The sequence below is a fragment of the Agelaius phoeniceus genome, chromosome 17 (assembly GCF_051311805.1).
Source record: "Agelaius phoeniceus isolate bAgePho1 chromosome 17, bAgePho1.hap1, whole genome shotgun sequence".
Classification (NCBI taxonomy): Eukaryota; Metazoa; Chordata; class Aves; order Passeriformes; family Icteridae; genus Agelaius; species Agelaius phoeniceus.
This window is the reverse complement of record NC_135281.1, coordinates 10473586-10492227: the sequence shown is the minus strand read 5'-3', so window position 1 is coordinate 10492227 and position 18642 is coordinate 10473586. Positions and strand designations below refer to the sequence as shown.

The 18642-nt window shown below is 42.7% G+C and overlaps 2 protein-coding genes across 4 annotated transcripts in view; one reads left to right on the top strand and one right to left on the bottom strand.

Moving 5' to 3' along the window:
* The first annotated feature begins 737 nt into the window (after window positions 1-737).
* BIRC7 (baculoviral IAP repeat containing 7) lies at window positions 738-14100 on the top strand. Its single transcript, XM_077187466.1, has 7 exons — window positions 738-931; window positions 8043-8571; window positions 9550-9649; window positions 10238-10319; window positions 10409-10454; window positions 12408-12473; window positions 12966-14100. Exons 2-7 carry the CDS (start codon window positions 8052-8054, stop codon window positions 13163-13165), a joined length of 1014 nt encoding a protein of 337 aa, XP_077043581.1. The 5' UTR covers window positions 738-931; window positions 8043-8051; the 3' UTR covers window positions 13166-14100.
* Window positions 14101-16714: 2614 nt separating this feature from the next.
* NKAIN4 (sodium/potassium transporting ATPase interacting 4) overlaps window positions 16715-18642 on the bottom strand; it is a 50400-nt gene continuing 48472 nt past the window's right edge. For 2 of the 3 annotated variants that reach the window (XM_054644281.2, XM_054644280.2), the window contains one exon: window positions 16715-17997. In XM_054644281.2, coding sequence (XP_054500256.1) covers window positions 17984-17997 — 14 coding nt within the window. In that variant the 3' untranslated portion in view covers window positions 16715-17983. Of the gene's footprint in view, window positions 17998-18448; window positions 18522-18642 lie in introns of all 3 variants that reach the window. The other variant, XR_008535195.2, reaches the window with a different exon arrangement.

Here is an 18642-nt window from a genome sequence, read left to right as displayed (position 1 = left end):
GGGGGCTCTTAGGCTGTACCTTTGTCAGACCCAAAGGCAGCATGTCACACATGTACATGCATGTACACATCTAAGTCTTTGGGGGAATATTTTTTTTTTCTGTCGCATTTTGAAAATCTGATTTTTTTTTTTTCCTCTGGTAGTGCTAAGAATGATCTTGTCTATCTGTTGAGAAGTGCATAGTGGTTGAGAAATAAAACCAGTGAGATGAAAAGTCAGTTGAAGGATATGGATAAGGCAATATTCATATTTTTATATGTATTATATAACTTAGGATACTCTTGGAGTGTAACATTGTAACCCAGGGGGAAACATGGGGTTTGGTTCTTAGTTGAATGAAATGTGTTCTTCTAGTTTAAGAAAAAGTTGTACTTATCATTTTCTTCCTTTGCTAACACTGAAAGCTCAGAAGAATTCATGTGTAAGCTGCACCATATTTTTGTTGGTGCTTTTATTATTTGTTTTTAATTCAGGTTTTACAGGAATTTTATGCAGCCCTCTCTGTTATGAGCATGGAAGTAAATCAAATATTGCCATAATGGAATAATCTCCCTCCTGCACTCTACACCCCTGTGGAATGTTCCCAAACCAAGGATGCAGCATTCACTTCCATCATTTTAGGGTGAAAAATTAAAGCAGACACACAGAGAAATTGTATCTGCTCTCCTCTCCTGTTTCTCATGTCACTGACACATTGTTTGTGAAAACATGAGGAGGGAAATCATATGCAAAGAGTGTGGCCTGTGAACAGATCCCATCTGACATCAGCATCACACATGCTGTTCCCTGCAAGACAAATTCCTTGGAAAGCTGTGGCAAGGAGCTCAACAGAGCAATGACTGAGCACAGGGATTCTCCCCTGTCTCTCTCTTGATCTTCATCCTTGGCTACTCCTTCTTGCTGCTCTCTGGGGTTTCCATGAAATTGTAAGGTCAGTCTGTCTTTGGTTACTTTGCTGTGCATTTCTCCCTTCAGCTCTTTGCAGTGACTTCAGGTTGCTCTGTTGTCTTTCTTCCTCGTCTTTCACTCTTGCTATTGATTATTGATACAGGGACAAAATAAACTCATTCCAAGCCAATTTGCATGGAGAAAAGCAGATGATTGTAGTGTGAATAGCTCAAGAATAGATCTTTCTGCTGGTTGCCCAAGCAATATTCAGGCAGCCAGGCACATTCTCTGCAATAAAAAGACAGTCCAAACTATAGCAGGATTTAATTGGAAAATCAGATGTTCTGTGATTCTTGATGACTGATTTTCTGCCAATTATAAAGTAGGACGAGCTTCATTAGAATCACAACAATGCCTGACAAATCCTTTACAGGTAATTTAATGGCTGAATGGCGGAACTGTGGCCACAAGTGGATAAAAATCTCTTCTGAGGAGCTGTTAGTTTTATGTGTGAATAATTTGGAGTTGCAATGCCACTCAGTTTACATGAGGCTCCAGGTCTTCTGTTGCTGTACCTCCTGTCTTGGAGTAGGTAGAAGGAATAGAGCCCAAATGAGGCTCCTCCATGTCAGAATCAGAAGGAATTGGGAAATGGTCAAAGTCAGTCAGAGGGAGAGGAAGAGGTGCAATTCATCTTTGGGGAAACCTACCAGGTGCTACTTAGGAAGGAAAAAAGCAAGGGAATATAATTTATATTTTCCATACTTACTGTGGGAATGTACTTAGCCCTACTGTTTTCTCCTCAAATTTTAATTTGTATTCCCAATCCCTGTGCTGCTGCTCAGGCCTCTAAGCACTCTGCATGCTCTTTGGATCACTGGATTGTTGATCTGCTGAAAATAGTTCATTCAATTTATAACAGATTTTTTTAAAATATTCAGAATGTTATAGGAAACAAAAGAAGACAGCAAATAATGGATAGGGTTTGGGATTGTTCTGAATTTCTTTTTTTTTTCCTCTTGATTATTGGGTTAACTGGCAAGGGCAAGAAGGGATAGAAAACTTAATAAAGAGGAAAAAATAATCCTTGAAAAAGAAAGTCCCATTTTTCAGTTCCAAAAGACATTTAGAAACATAAAAGAGAAGCTATTTTCCACAAACACTTTCCTTTGAAAAAGTGAACAGTGGTCAACCCACTCTCCAATAACAGAAATATTTTTATAATAGGCTGGACACTGAAACCATAAAGTTTTTTAGATTTTAAGGCCAGTTCCTCTACTGATTTTTTGAGTATCTGCTGTGCTTTGCAGATTTTCCTTTTCATATGTACTGTGTTCTGTTCTGTGGGCTGGGATATTAATAGGATTTGATTTAAAGCACTTTCATGAATCACGTTGCAAGCTACATTTAGCTATTCCTGACTATTACAATACCTAAAGTTTTGAGGCAATCAAATGCCACAGTAGTGGGGGCCAGGGGAAAGAATTAGGGCAGGAGATGAAAAGATTTGAATCCCTGGGAAATCACAAGGTGTTTGTTACTCACCTGTGTGTTAGTTCCAGCAGTCTCTATGTATAGGATGTGTACTTTCTACAAGAGCATGCAGTGATAGAATAAGGGAGAATGGCTTTAAACTAAAAGAGGAGAGGTTTAGGTTTGATATTAGGATGAAGTTCTTTATTCAGATGGTGCTGAGGCCCTGGCACAAGGTGCTCAGAGAAGCTGTGGCTGCCTCATCCCTGGAAGTGTCCAAGGCCAGGTTGGATGGGGTGGAAGCAACCTGGGGTAGTGGAAGGTGCCCCTGCCCATGGCAGAGATTGCAATGAGATGAACTTTAAGGTCCCTTCCAACCCAAACCATTGTGGGATTCTATGATTTACTTCATAGAAACATTTTCCAGGCTTCCTGAATGAAAGATTGTTAATGTGTGAAGAGATAAACCATTTATTATTATTAATAGTCCACGTTATTATTAAAAGTCTGCTGAGAGAAGTGCACCAAGGAAGCTGTTGATGGGCAGAGAAGATCACTGCAGATGTATGGCAGAACTTGTTATGGGAAAATAAAAACTTGAGCTGCATGAAACAGCAAAGTGAGGCTTCTGAGCTTTGCCCTGCCCTGAGGAAATGGCTCTGTGTTTGTCCCAGGGGTGACCAGTCACTTTTCAGTGAGCTTTGTCACTACTCACTGAGTTGAATCCTGTTTCCTGTCCGCAGTGGATTTGTTTTAGGGATGCTGTGGAGCTGTGTGTCAGCACCAGCAGTGTGTTTTGGTCCCTCTGGGCTGCCTTGGGAGGCAGCTGAGCAGATGGGCTCCTCCTGGGTGTTCCTGAGGCAAGAGCTCCCCAGAGAGCAGCAGTGCAGGTGCTGCTCTGCAGGAGCAGACCAGCAGGCCCTTCAGGGGAAGGAAGGGGAAGGACAACACACAAGGAAGAGGCAGCCAGAAGAGGAAAAGAGAGGACCTAAATGGAGAAACAGCAGCAGTCATATGTGTCTAGGGCTTCAGGTATAATGATTTTGTCTACACTGTTTCAGGCTGCAAAGCAGTTACATCACAGGGTCTGAAGGGTTTATCCTGAAAAACGGATCCACATCTTAGTAATGGCTAACATCTGAGCAAGTGGGAATGGGAATGATGCCATAAATTTGCTTGATACCCAGTCCCTTTACACATCACTGCAGTGGCAAGCTATGGTGTCTCCTTTTGTGTTCCAGCCTCTTCATTTCTTCACCAATGCCAACTGATACCTTTTTTTCCTCCTGTTATAAAAGCCTCTTTCCTCAGTAAACTCTTAATTTATTGATGAAAGCACAATAGTCTACCTTGAGCTAAGCCACACAGAACAGCCTCAGCCCCTTACAGCTGTGTAGCACCTCGAGGGTGGAGATGCTGAATTCTGCTGGAGTTTTTCCAGGGGCTCCAGTCAGTGCTTTCAAGCTCTTCATTATGCTGTCTCCAGATATATTCTGCCCCTTGTATTTATTGATTGTTTTCCTTCCAAATCAGGTTGATAATAGCAACCAGATTTTTGGTTAATTATGTTTATATTACTTTCTTCATCGAGTGTTTCCAATCACTGTCTAGTGATGGCAGTGTTGATCATTATCACTGATCTGCCCTGGACTCCTGATTGATGTTTACTGAGTCCCACATTTGTTTATCATTAGCTCATGACACTCCTCATTTTAAGAAGTATTCAGAAGTTCAGTAGGACATCTTAATGCTCTGAAAAGAAACTGAAAATGTATGACTTGCTAAAAAAGATCAGTATAAGTTGCATACAACAGATTACTGAATATGTTATTTGCTTTCCAAATTTTGATGTGCTAAAATAAAACCCTATCATTTATACATGGTGACTTGTTTTTACTTGCTCTCAGCACCACACTTGGAGTCATTTAATCTTCTTCTGCTACAGTCATCTCACTTGTCCTCCTCATCTCTCCTCTGTTGGTGAAATGTTCCCCCCAAAAACACGAGTGTATCCCCACAGATAATCAACCTTAAACCTATCCTGAAGTTTTTATGATGGAAGAATGTTAAGTATAGAAGAAAAAAACCCAAAACAAATAACCACTGCCAGAAACAGACCAATGTTATCAATTAACTTAGAAGCTGCTTTTGAGCTCCTCTGAGATTTATACAGCTTTTCCCTCTTTAACAATCACATTGGGGCTTCCCTTAAAACAGGTGGAATTGTGCATACCTTTGAGAAACCAGGTGGTTATAAGCAGTAGAAGATGAAGTCATTGCTTGTAAAATGCTTGTAAAATTCAGAATTATCAATCACTCTTATTGATTAACAGGTGATTTGCTGCAACCCATCAGCAGACTGCAAACAGCCTCTGCAGGAGGGATTTTGCTGACTCTGTGCCTTGGATTTTTAGGATGCATTCTTCAAAAATCAGCATAGACTTAGAAAGGATAGGATCCAGGGAGTGGAAGATAATGTGCAATTATCTTTATATGTATTTTATTACAGAGAAATTTACTAAGGAGAAACCTCCTCAGCACATTCTCTTGTTACAGCATTCTGTAAATGTCATATAAAAGCACTGCCCTCTACTGCTCAGGGGCTTTCATTAACGAGTATTTAATTAGCAAAAAACCCAACACTTCTTTTTAATGAGAATGATTGTATGGGCTTGCCTGTAAAAAAAAAAAAAAAAAAGACTCTGGATCTTTTCATCAAAAGAAAAATGCTAATTTATCATTTCTGAGAAACATGAATCACCTATGTTCTTATGTTTACATGGAGAACTGATATTTTGTCAAGAGTTTAGAAGAAGCTTTATGCATCTTCTCAGGCAGTGGTAAAGGAAAACACATTTTCAAGTAATTGCACCTTTCAAAATTATCATTAAAAACCCCCATTTTGTGGAATTGTGGCCAGAGAAAGGCAAAGGAATAGGAAAATTCAAGTTGTGAAGATGCAATTGCAGAAAAAAAGCTTGATTCCTAAAATAAAGGCAATGCAATCTGTCCAAGCTGTCTGAAGAAAATTCTTGTTGCTATTTATCTGCTAATTTTACAGTACATTTTATTAAGAAACTTAAGGTGCAAAACATGTGAAAACAAGCTGAAAAATATACAGAAATACTGTTAATAGAGTCACTGCAAAATAGGGATGTGAGAGCCATTATATCATAGGAGTCAGGATATCATACCTGGCACTAGACTAAGTTTTAACAAGATCTGGTATTTTCTGGAGAAAATTTGAGCTTAACTTTGTACCTTTGCCTTGTGACTCCTTTTTATAAAGATGGAATTTGGGCTCATTAGCCAATGGAGAACTTCAGCCCACCCCAACCAATTGGGGGCAACTAAGCATTATAAATGGCCTCTGAGGCAGGTGGCTTCACTTACTCCTCAGCAGTGTTTCTGCTTTGGGAGGGCATCTGAGGAGAGAAGACTTTTGTGTGAAGCTTGTGATGTTGAGAAAGTTTTAAATTATGGAAGCTTTCTGGGGTTTAGTTAACCTGTTTCAGGTAAAGTTGGAGTTTTTTTAAGGAATTTTTTTATTGTGCTAATTGTTGGTATGAGCTATAATGATGTTTTGGCTTTGTATTCCTGTATAAGTAGTGGGTTGTGGTAGAATGTTGGTTTTTAGTGGTGTTATAGCTGTTTAAAATTTTTGTTTGGCTTGGGGATTCTCATTAGCAGAGTTAATGAGTCTTCTGCAGAGTCTATGAATATGCAGGTAAACCATAATGAGCTTCTTAATAAGCAAAAGATAAATATATTTGCTCTCCTATGTTGCACCTCTTATTAAAAAAAGCCTTTTGTGGACAAGTCATTTTCTTTGTGAAGACATAAAGCAAAATCTGTGAAGCTTGCTCTCAAGGGCTTTCTAGGTGGAGGAAGACTAAGATAACCTTGCCACCATCTCTGTGCAGCCCAAAATTTGTTGTAGCTTAAGAGTTACAGCTTTTTCTTTGTTAAGGCTCAAGATGAGAGCAGTGCTGCTTGTGGAGCTGTGCCTGCTGAACAAGCTTCTGTGTTCTGGGAGCAAAATCTGCTGTGAAGGCAAACAATCTGCCTCTCCTGAGTCTGCTTAGCTTGCAGATTCTGCTGGGCATCAGTGACTGATGGCCCCAGAGCTTGCTTTCTTTGTGGACTTCTCCTTACACCAGTGGTATGGTTTGAGAGTGGCTTCTTTATTGTATTAAATAAAGCAGTTTCTGAAAGAGCCTTCTCTTCCAGCCCTGGTTTCTGTCCCTGTCATTATAGAAGGAAATTCTGGTTGCTAATGAACTTTATTTTCCTTGCTACCTTTTATTATGAGAGGCATGTGGTTGAGTAAGTTTGATTTTGCTTTTAAAATCTCATTAAATGTGTAATGCCTATGGAGGACAGCTGTGAGTTTTGTGATTAAAATGACCTGAAAGCTTTTTTTTCCTCCCTAAATGTGCTGCAGCCCTTAATTAGAGAAATAGTTCTTCAGAGAGGCCTGATTGTTTTTTAAGGCTCCTCAGAGTCTCTGTGTTGGTGTTTGTTGCAGAGGAGCTGCTGTCTCTATGGTCTCCACTTGTTTGTATTTTACTGTGCACTGCTGTAGTTATCTGTTATTTTAATGTGCTGTACCAGCCTCAAAAAATTGTACCTTTTGAAAGTGTGTGTTTATATTTTCTTTTCCTGTGTGATGTCTTGGGATCTGTGCTCTAATAATGCTTAACCCTGATAACTAGTAAATAAGAAGCTGCACTCCCTTGAGTTGAACTCACCTATTGAGTTGGGAAGGGATTTGGAGGGCTCTTAATTTTCAAAAAAGGAGGTTGATTGCACCTTTCATTTAATCACATTGTGTAGGGACTTCTCTCCAAAGGAATTAAATTGTTCCTGGTCCTCAGTTTTGTTATTGTAGGGCCTTTTGAAAGTGTCTTTGCCAGCCATAGGGAAATTGTTGGAAGCAGTGGCTGAGCTGCAGTTCAGCTTAATCCCCCAGGGAAGGGTTGTTACCTTAAGCAAGGTGAGAGCTTGGAGAATCCAGCACTTGGTAACTTCTTTAATTTCACTTTTCTTTTGCACAGAAGTAGCACAGGCAGAATATGACAAAAAACTAGAAAATCCTTGATTTAAGGATACCACCTCATAAAAACTGTGCCTAATTATTTTAGGCTTGGAAAAGTTCTCTTTTATGGAGCTATTTCTAGATAATCATTGTTTAATAATCATGACAATAAAAACATGAGAAATGTGGTGTTTTGTGTGGTGCTTGGCTATAAATGGGAGATTGAGACATTATTTGTTTGGGTGTGGCTGTTCTCTGTGTTGTTGTGACATGCACGGTTTAGGGAATAAAAAGCAGAGCCTTTTTTATGCTACTTTAAGGGCTTAGCAAAATGGCTGGGGATTTATCTTGCCAAAGGTTCAGCTTGGGGGGGCAGTGCAGGTTTTTTTGCCCTCCCCTCTCTGTTCTGTCTTTCCTGTAAATTGGCAGAGAGCCTTGGAAAGTGCTGGACTCTTCCCATCAGACACCAGTGAAGGCTCAGCAAAAGTCCAACAGCAAAGTACAGAGACACCAGATCTGTGACTGGGCTGCCATTCCCAAACAAGCTGGGCTTTGTTGTGAGCAGGAGCTTTCTAGAATGGAGAATAATACCACGGGGTGGGAATGCAGCTGACTGCCCTGGGCTCTCCATCCTCTCTTGCAGAGCACGGCCATGGGGGATGCAGCACCAGCAGAGCCTCCAGAGCCCAGGGCTGCTCGCTGCAGGCTCTTCAATTCCAGCATGAGGAGCGTGGCCAGCAGGCTCAGGACCTTCCAGCAGTGGCCCCACACTGCCCCCGTGTCTGCCCAGGACCTGGTGGATGCTGGATTTTTCTACATTGGCCCTGGGGATGAAGTGCAGTGTTTCTGCTGTGGTGGTGTCCTGAAGGACTGGAGACCTGGTGATTACCCCTTAATAGAGCACGTGCATTTCTTCCCTTCCTGTAAATACATCCGTGGGGAGAATGCTGGGAACCAGGAGATGCTGTCCCTGCAGGAGATCTTTGACACTGTGGATGGGCAATTCCTGAGTGTCTTGCAGGGGATAGTCAGTGAGGAGCCAGCCATGCCCAACGAGCCAGAGTACCCTGAGATGGTGACAGAGGAGATGAGACTGTCTACATTTGAGAACTGGCCACAAAATTCCAGCATTCATCCAGAGCAACTGGCTAGAGCAGGGTTCTTTTACACAGGTAGGTACTCTGGGGAAATGTTCTTAACTCTTATTTGAGTTAACTTTTGAAAGCTTCACTGTTGCTTTTATAAATACTTGTGTGTACATGTCTTGTAGTTAAAAACCACATCCTTCCTTCTGCCTGTGCTGGTTCTCTTGCTGCTTGTGCAGAATTTGTTTCCACATTTAACTCCTGTTTGGGTACTGAGGGTCCACTAGTAAATACCTCCTTGCCAGCAGGAGAGGAACAGGTGATGTGTTTTATACAGATGTTTTACAGACAGAAAAATGTGTGCTTTAAGATCCATTGAGTATATTTATTCCTTGCACTTCTAAAAGGACTTGAGGAGCTTGCTTGGTGTGTCAAGTTTTGGATAGGCTGTGTCTTGCACTGAAGCCTCTTCTCAAAACCCCAAGTCTGAGTGACAGCTGTATGGAGTCAGCCCCTCTGGCTGTTGCTGTGGCTTGTTTCTCTAAGGACTCTTAATGTGAAATACAGAAATCAGATACTTTTTTTTGTTGAGGAAAATTGGCAATATTTATTGTAATCACATGCACGTGAAAATCAATACAATGTTATTCTTTCCTTTTGAGAATGCTTTGCTGGATAGGTAACAGGTTTGAAGAAACAGGCCTCTCTGAATTGACCAGCCAGAGGAAATATTTGCACTATGGCAGATTGTGGTTAGTGAACAAAGTGTGTTCACAGGTGTAACTAATTACAGCTCTGCTCCAAAGGCAGGCAGGGGGGTTGTGCATGGGAGCTTAGCTGTTCCCATGGATGCTGCCTGGGAGCTTGTGATCCCCTTCTGGAATCATCTCAGCCAGCTCTGGGAGCTCAGACTGAGCTCCTGCCCCTGTACAATGTGTGCTGTGTTAGTAAATTGTCATGTGTTCATCTCTTCTGTCCAAAGCCTGGGTTTTGTGCTGAGTCTCACCCAGGGTTAGTGTAGGGCATGCAGTGTCTCAGGTATCAAATAATCTCTTGCTCTTTCAGGACGAGGAGATGTAGTGAGGTGTTTTTACTGTGATGGAGGCGTGAGGAGCTGGTCCTTAGGAGATGATCCTTGGAGGGAACATGCCAAATGGTACCCAGAGTAAGTCAGTCTTGCTTAACAAATACCCCAAAAGATAGGTCATGCATTTCACAACAGTACTTTGCTTCATAGGATAGAAATGTTTATATCCTCTCACCTTAAAAGCAAAATGAAATGTTCAAGCTCAGATGGAATGGCACAGTTCAGACCTGAGATTCTCTAATTTGACCTAGAGTTCACCATCTAAGAGTTCAATTAAAATAACTTTCTTCGGCATCAAAGAAGAGCTTCTATTACTCCTACTCTGAGGTACAAGAAGAAATGTACTGTAAGCCTTGGTTTTCTGCAGCAGTTCTTGTTTCTTTCCTGTGAACTGCTCTCTCACAGTTCCTGTGGTCTACTCTAAAGCATGTTACAATTGAACCCATCATGGGCCAAAATGAAGACTGAATTAAGGGGGAAGGATCATGATCCTCTTACTGTCAGCCTTTGTGCAAGGGGTGGGCAGGTGAAACACCTGATCCCCTGTCTTTAATGGATATATAGAGGTTTGCTCATTGCCCATAACACCCTTTGCTCATAAATTTCAAACTGTAACTTTCACTTGGGGGAGCCTGTACTAATGTATTTCAACTTTTCTGCTCCTAGGTGTGAATTTTTACTACACTCAAGGGGGAGAGAATTTGTCAACAGTGTTCAGGCGACCTTTTCTGGCACCCTGCTGGCTCCTGTGAGTCATGAACATTTTGTGTATAGTGGATTAGGTTTGGTAGATGGGAGAGTCTTGAACACAGGCTTCTCTTTTTGTATCGTTTTCAGAGACATTCCTGGGACCAGACTGAGCAAGACTCCTCTCCTTCCCAAGGTCAGTGCTGTAATTCCATGGTGTTTTATCTTCTGGTGAACGTGGTGTAGTCTGAGTTCCACCAGCCCACCTCAGATGCTCTGCCCTCTGTAGACATGGTGCTTGTGAGATGTTTTGATATTCTAGAAGTTGTTTGGTTTTAGGAAATGGTCTCTAGCTCAAGAAACAGAATTACTTGTTCTTGTGAGACCTCTTAGTCAAAGGCCAGAGATGCTTATCTAGTCTGGATAATCATGTGAATTTTGAGTGCATACCTAACTTACCTTTGGCTTTTGATGCTCTTGCTGTTGGTGTCTGTCTGTAAAGCCCTTCACTACAACACTTTAAACGAGATAAGAAACCAGAGAACAGTAAAGGGTCTAGATGTTCATGAAAATGTTGTTGCTGGGGTTTACTCCCATTTATCAGTTGCTCCTAGAAATGTAAGTAGGTGAAGTTTGGCTCCCATAAGCTCAAGCAAGACTTGAGCCTTTGAAGAGACTGCCAGCTGAATTTCCTACTTCTGTTGTTACTGATGAATGGTTGAGGTAGGAGAAGCTTCAATTGGGATGTTCCACTTGATGCTCATGAAAGCAGTTCTGAGGCTTCTGTTCTGATGTGAAAACAGAGATAAGAATTCTGGACTGATGCCAAACACAGACTGTTCACTGATAAAGTGAAATAAACCATCTAAAATAAGAGTCTGGGCTTTTATGAAATTGGCTTTGATTAACTTCCTTGTGAATAATGATTTGAAGTAAAAAATAAATGTGGAAGTTAATCTAGCTAAGTGGATAGCTTGAGGAGTGTTCTAGGGTATATTAATGCCATTTTACGTAGAACACCTTCAAGGAATGGCACACTTTTTGCCTTTTTGGTAAAGTACCTGTTCACTGCTTTACAGATCCCCTGAGGAACTGGAAATTGCTGGCTCATCCTTCTGAGGATCAGAGTCTCATAGTGCAGAATGTCCTGCAGATGGGCTTTGACCCCACCTGGGTGGCAAACCTGGTAGAGAATAAATTTGCGCTGACTGGGACTTTCTACCTGTCTGAGTCTGAGCTGATCTCAGACCTGCTGCAGTCAGGCTGGGGGGCCAGCAGCAGTGCAGGAGAGAGGAGAGGTAGGCCTGACTCACACCTGGGTGTTTAACCTCTTCCTCTCTGCACCTGGAGCACTGCTGGGAGTGTCCTGAGGGTCTGCCTGCACTCTGGAATTGAGGGCTAATGCCCCCAAGCCTGCCTTCCCTTGGGAGCCTGAGCAATGAGGCTCTGAGTTAAAAAACCTGCAGGAGCTGTGGTTGCTGGGATGTCAGTGGCTGGATCTGCCTGCCCTGGGCTGTGCTGGGGATATCCTTGGTGTTTCCTGCTGCCCTCAGACCTGCAGTAACTGGCACTCCATGATGTGCAGGCTCGTGCACAAATTCACAGGTGATCCAGGCAGAGGCAGTTGTCTGAAGCAAACCTCCTAGGATGGATAATCACTCCAAGCCTATTTAAAATTGGAATCAATAACCTGTTTATAAATAGCCATAGTTCTTGTTTAGATAATATATATTTTCCTTGACTTCTGCCTTTTGTTATCTGTTTTGTGAAGTCTGTTTGCCAAGTTGAAGATGCAGTTCCAAAGCTCCTGCCTCCACAGCATGGTCTGCCACTTCTGTAGCTAACATGGAAAAAAATCCACAAAACTGAAATTTTGATTAAATAGTAGCACAGGAGCTGGAATGACCAGCTGATGTGATGGATAAACCACCTTTGAGGAGAGAATGTGATGTGGACAGACAGGCCTGGGCAAGCAGGTGAACTTAAATAGCTGCTGAAGCATCACAGAGAACATCTGCTATGCCAGGCTGAGATAAGAAATTTTTAACCAAATGCTTCTGAAGTCCAGAGTATTTCTTGTTTCCACACAGAACTGTCAGGAGAGGGATAAAGGAGGGAGCATTGAATACCATCTTTTCTGGTTCTACAGGTGCTGTTCAGAGAGAGACTGGAACATCAAGACAAGAAATGCGATCTGTGCAGCAAAAGGAATCAGGTGCTCTGGGCTGGCAGTGTGGGGAAGTGAGCTTAAGCATGACTGGGAGGAGTTCTAGAATAACAGTATCAGTAGTCATTATACTAACTCATGTTTTAAATTTTGAAGAGGACTGTGTGCTAGTTTGAGTGGTACCTGAGCACAGGAACCCTTATTCAGGGATTGGAGTGCCCCTGTGAAGCTGCTGTTACCAAAAAATCCACTTGATGGGGATAATTTATTACTAGAGTAAATACTCTTGATATGTGACCCTGCTCAGTCCAGTGAGTGTAGATAAGCTGAATCTTGTGTAGATAAGCCACTTTACAATAGCTGTAGTTTTTCTGCTTAAATGAAACTTGCCTGAGAGGTATTTTTGCCATCTTCATGGTCTCTGAACAGAACAATGGGCAAGTTGCAGTGTGACTTTCTAAGCTGTCACAGCTGGCACTCTGGAGCTGTGACAAAACACTAACAGCTTGGGCTTTGGTTTTTTCCTTTGTTTTTTGGTAGAGTCTCAGCTGAGCACAGAGGAACAGCTCCGGCGCCTGCAAGAGGAGAGGATGTGCAAAGTGTGCATGGACAGAGATGTGTCTGTGGTGTTTGTTCCCTGTGGCCACCTGGTAGCCTGTGAAGCTTGTGCCCTCAACTTGAGGCTGTGTCCCATCTGCAGAGCTGCCATCCGGGGCAGTGTGAGAGCCTTCATGTCCTGAGCCATGGTGCACCCAAGGGGAAAGATAAGTCCATACAACTCACTGATAACTCAGCAGAGGGAGGAAAGAAGTGATTGCTGGAGCAATCTTATTTGCAGGGTGGCTTGGCATAAGTGTAAAAACTTACTAAATGTAAGTTTTTACACTCCCATACACAGTGTTTCTAGGAAGAACTGCTGGTTTGATCTACTCTTGCTTTAGGACTGCTCCAGGAGAACTCTGCTGGGTTCTTTTGTCCTCCCAAATGAGGCTTTTATTGACAGATATTCTGCTTCTCAACATTTTTGTGTTCTCAAGTGAATCTTTGCTCTGTGTTGAAATCAAAGACTGTTTTCAGCAGACTCTGGTTTTTTTCTCACTTACTTAGCAGCTGTCTAGAGATTCTCTTAGGGATTCCTTCAGGAAGTTTGATTGAAAATGGGAGTATTTTTTGTACAAAATACATTCCATTGGGACTAGAATACTCAGCAACAATGTATTGTGGGGGAGGGACAATCTACCTTTTTCTCCCTTTTTTGCTGTCTTTCTTTTTTCTCCCCTTTTTGTTGAATTTTCAACAACTGATGAAACGTTTCAGTAATGCTCAAATTTGCATAACTAAGTGGAAAAGTCTGGCCTAACTCTCCAAGCTCTCTGCTCTCAGCTGACCTCCCCTGGTGGAAGGCTCTGTGCTCAGGGTCACTGGAAGCTTCTTATGGAGCTCCTCCCTGGCTGTTGGGTATTATCCTGGTAGAAAACAGCTCTGGAAAAATACCTTTTTAGAACATCTCTTTGCTGGCTAAACTGGTGATTCTTATTTAAAGTGGGATATTCTATCATGTAGCCAAAAAGAGTAAGTTTCTTCCATGCTATGCCTTGTTAAGTGAAGGGAAAGGAAAGAAGTTTTTAAAAATCATCTGTTCTTTTTCATGGAATAAAATTTTTCCTTTATTTAACTTAGAGGTCTGAGTATCTGATTCTAGTACAATTCCCTGCTGAGGGAGGGGTGTGGTGGTGTCCTAAGATGCTGGAGTGACATCAGGTTGTAAACAACACCTGTCCTTCAGTGCTAGGTGGGCATGAGTAAGAAAAGCAGCTGTTTTACCATCCATTAGTGTCCTTTGGGATTCACCAGACAGCATGTGGGTCATAGAGCCTTGGAATGGTTTGGTTGGAAGGGATTTTTAAAACTCATCCAGTTCCACCCCCCTGCCATGGCAGGGACACCTTCCACTGTCCCAGGGTGCTCTGAGCCCTGTCCAACCTGGCCCTGGACACTGCCAGGGATCCAGGGGCAGCCACAGCTGCTCTGGGCACCTGTGCCAGGGCCTCAACACCCTCACAGGAGAGAATTTGGCTCCTCAAAGTTCTCTTAAACTGCAAAAGGAGAGAGAAGGATGAAGGAGAATAAGAATCTGATACATAAAACTGTGCAAATGGAGAATAATTTTGATCTGAACTCTTTGCAGAGTTTTGGCTCTTTTTAGTGCATTTGTGGCTCTGGGACTGCTTCTCTTTGGTTGCTGCTCTGGTTGCTAAAGAGCTTAGGGGCTTGCCTGTGAGTCACTTTAAGGTGTCAGTTATCTGTGGATCCCATGGGAGGGCAGCTCTCTTCATCCCTGCCTTCAGAAGAAGGGAACACTAGCACAGTTCTTGGCAAAGATGAGAGAAATTAAGACTTGAGTGGTTTAAACTCTGCAGCTCTTGGAGGAATTGGTTTGGTCTCTGCCAGACAGCAGCTTTGCTAGGGAACAGAATGTCACCACCATGCCAAATTAGGTCTTGTCTGGGTTCAGGATATCATTGGCTTTGTTTTCCCTCTATAAATACAGCACAAACTTACAGTTTAAATAGATGTGCTAATCTGAGAAGGGAAAACACCAGCTCAGAGCTGGAACAGTGTTATTTCCTCCCAAACTCACCTGAGTGTGACTGAAGTGAGGCTGGAACTGCACCAGCTGTTTCTGGGGCTAACCCTATGGAACGGTGTGAAAATGGTGAATGGCTTTTCCCCCCAGGGAGAGGGAGGAGCTGCTTTGTGTCCTGCAGGGAAATGTCCCTTCAGAACCAGGTACCATGCTCTTCCTCGAGAAGCATCTCCAGCGATGCCTGTCCCCAACAGAGGGCACTCCAGAACTGGAGATAAGGGAGCCCACCACCCTCAGCTGCTCCTGGATCACCCTGGGCATGGGATGGGGTGGGGTGGGACGGACTGGCAGTCCCTGCCCTCACAGAGCACGGTCACTGTCACCTTGAGGTACTCAGAGTGAGTCTAGCACAGGCAGACCACGAGAGGGGTTCTCAGGAGGAATGAATGAAACCTGGAGGAGATAATTTAGTGTGGAATATGACTCTGGGTAGCTTTCTCTTCTCAGACTTTTTTTTTTTTTTTAAGATTAATGGCAGTCATTGATACTTCATATTATAGGCTTACCTGAACATGGGCTTGGTGTTTATTTTACTTGTTAATTGGTGCTGTATGCTACAATGAACACAGGCAATTGAGTGGTAGTCCTGAAGTGACTCAGTCATCACCCTTTTATTTCATTGATCTTTGTCAGTGTATGAAAGCCAAGGGGCAATGCTGTTAAGTGTGGAGTTTGATGCTTTATCTCTTTTAGAGCGCTTAGCAAGGGGTTTTGATCAGTTTAATTGGTCAAAGTGGCATCAGAGCTTGGTCAGTTGGGGAGCTGTAGGGTTAAAAACATGTAGACCTCAACTCCAAAAGTTCCCTCCTCTTACCATCTAGTTCCATCCTCTTACCATTGCTTCCTGGAAGTGCCAGTGAAATGTTTCAGGTATTCAGAGCTGAAACTGTCCTTTTTGCACCACCTGTGCTGAATTTTGATTGCTCCCAAACAAGGCTGACAAAGACTGCTGGTATCTGATTGATAATAGTCTCTCTGAGGAAAAGAAATCGTATTAAACCCAAAATGTGTGAAGTCAGTGCTTAATGAGATAAGGAAAGATTAATTTGAAAAGCCCTGAACAAATGAAATCTTTAATGGGAAAATCTCATTGAATAGAGGTTGTGTTTTCTTCTTTTTGTTTTTCTGCCTTTCCAGGGAATGTCAGGTGGGCAGACAGGAATGAGAGTGATCCATAAAGAAAGTGGATAAAGGAGAGGTGGAGAAAGAATTCCAAATGTGCGCGTACTGCTGTGTGTGATCTCAAAATGGAGAGCAGATTGTGTTTCACTGGTATTTTTTAATTTGGTAGTGACACAATGTTAATAATGAGGAGGTACTTGTCTTTTGTCATGCAGAGCTGTCAGGGTGGAGCTTTTTTCTTTGAGGTATTAAACAAGGATGAAACTAGTTGTCTGTTTTGCTCAGTCAGAAGCTGTGGATTTTGGTGCCTAAAAAAAGGGAAAAAACCCACCCTACAGAAAACAACATTTTTTACTTGCAGCTGCACCCAAGCAGAACTCAGGATGTTTGGGTATCTGGAATAGAAGTTGCACAGAAGCAAAAAATACTCTCTCAGTGCTTATGCATTTGGGTTTATAAAAGAGGATTTTGCTTCCTGGGCCCTGCGGAAAGAGACCAAAGAAAGCTGCATCATTCTGTCTTTGATTTAGCACTTAATGTTTTTATTTTTGTTTTTAATTCTTCCCTCACACTTCTCCCTAGCATGGCTTCAAGCTTGACCCTTCTGAAAAGCATTTCTCAAAAAATGCCAAGTAATCCCAAACAAATTAGGCAAGACAACAATGAATTACAACAGGACTTAAAGTATCAGCCCAAAAATGCCAGGGCTGGCTGACAACTGCTCCTCCTCTGCTTTTGACACTTCACATGCTGGGAGACACAGCTAACAAAACTGACTTGGTTTTGTTCTTCTTTTTAATCAACTGCTGCAGCTCATTAATGCAACTTAATTACACTTGCATTCCCCCTTCAGCCCTTTCCCTCCCCTCAAAAAGCTTCTCACAAGTGAAACTCTTCCACCAGGCTGTTACCATGGAATAGGTGTGGCTCTAGGTGAAGAAGGCAGGTGCAAACCCACCTCTGCTCCATGAGGAACTGGGCTTTTTCCAGGGCCTGCAGCAGGATTCAGCTCACCAGGGTTAATTTAATGTAGCTGGGCAGAGCCAGATGAAGCTACAGCTGCTCCAGGAATGGCTGGGCTGGTTGGATGTGGGGTGGAGCTGCATGCTGAGTGAAGAGCTGATGGCTGCAGCAGTGTTCAGCTGTTCAGCATTACAGGAGCCAGGCCACACTGAGCTCCAGGACAAAAGCCCTACTGCCATGTCTACAGAGAACGAGCAAGGGGGTCCTGGCTGGGGGCACAAAGGAGGGAGAAGTTCTCACCTATAACTTAGAACCCAACAATGCCTAAGTAACTCAAGTGTAAAGAGCCCCCACCTCATGTTATGCAGGCAGGGAGGAGATGAAGTTGTGTTAGGGGATTTAGGCTCTGCTCAGAAAAAGGGAGGAAACTAACTACGGGAAATATGAAATGTCCCAGGGTTTTACGCAGTGCTTCCTTCTTTCTGGATCCGTGGCACAAGGAAGCAGCTCCAGCTTCAACTGCAGCTCTTGAGAGAGGCTCTTGGTGAACTTGTTCTGCCAGAGGTCTTTAGGCCTGTGCCACTTCTGGGCCAGTACCAGCAGACTGTGGTAGGAAAGGTTCGTCAGGGCACTTGGAGGATTAAAAACCAACTGTGTGGCCGTTCTTTGATGTACATTCATTGTGTTTGAAGAGAAGACAAGGAACGAAAAAATGGAGTGGAGTTCACCATCCTGCATTTCCTCTGCCAAAGATCCAGGCCCCAGGGGACTGTTTCCTGCAGCACCTTTGGTGGAGTGCAAGGTTCATCCATCCTCTGGCTCCTCTTCACTTACGCAGGCCTAGAAGAGGGGGGAAAAAGGTGAAGGCAGGATGTGAGTATGGAGCAAGAACTCGATTGATTTCTTTATGTGACAGAAATGGTGTGAATAAAATGAGGACAATTTTTTCTTTCCTCTTCTGGACTTTTAAATATGATTGACTAGAGATGAGGAATAGGATTGAGAGCTCACAAGTAATGTGGTTAAGTAGTCTTCAAGGCTGGAAAGAATGCAATGCACATGTCAAACCTGAATAAGCTGCAGTTAGGCTCAAGTGTTAATCTATGGATCCTCAGCGTTTGGAGCTGCACAAAATGTGGTTAGAAACTTAAAAAGCTAAGGGTCATCTCTAGGATAAAGGAGCTGCTTGAAATTGCAGTGATGTGCTTTTGGTGTAGGTGCAGCAGGATAAGCAGATCTACTTCTGGAGCCAGCAGTAAAGGTGAGTGAATGCTTTTGGCTGAAACATCACCTCTTGCACATGCAGCTTCAGGATGATCAAAAGAGTTTGCAAATTCATGTTGTTTGTTTGGGAAAAAGTCTACCTAGAAAGAGAAGCAGAATTGTTTTGTTTTGTGTTTTTTCTCTCCTCAGAACAAAGTGGAATTTTTTTTTCCTGTTTAAGTTTCCTTTGTAAATTATTCTGTTTGTCAAAGTTTGGAGAAG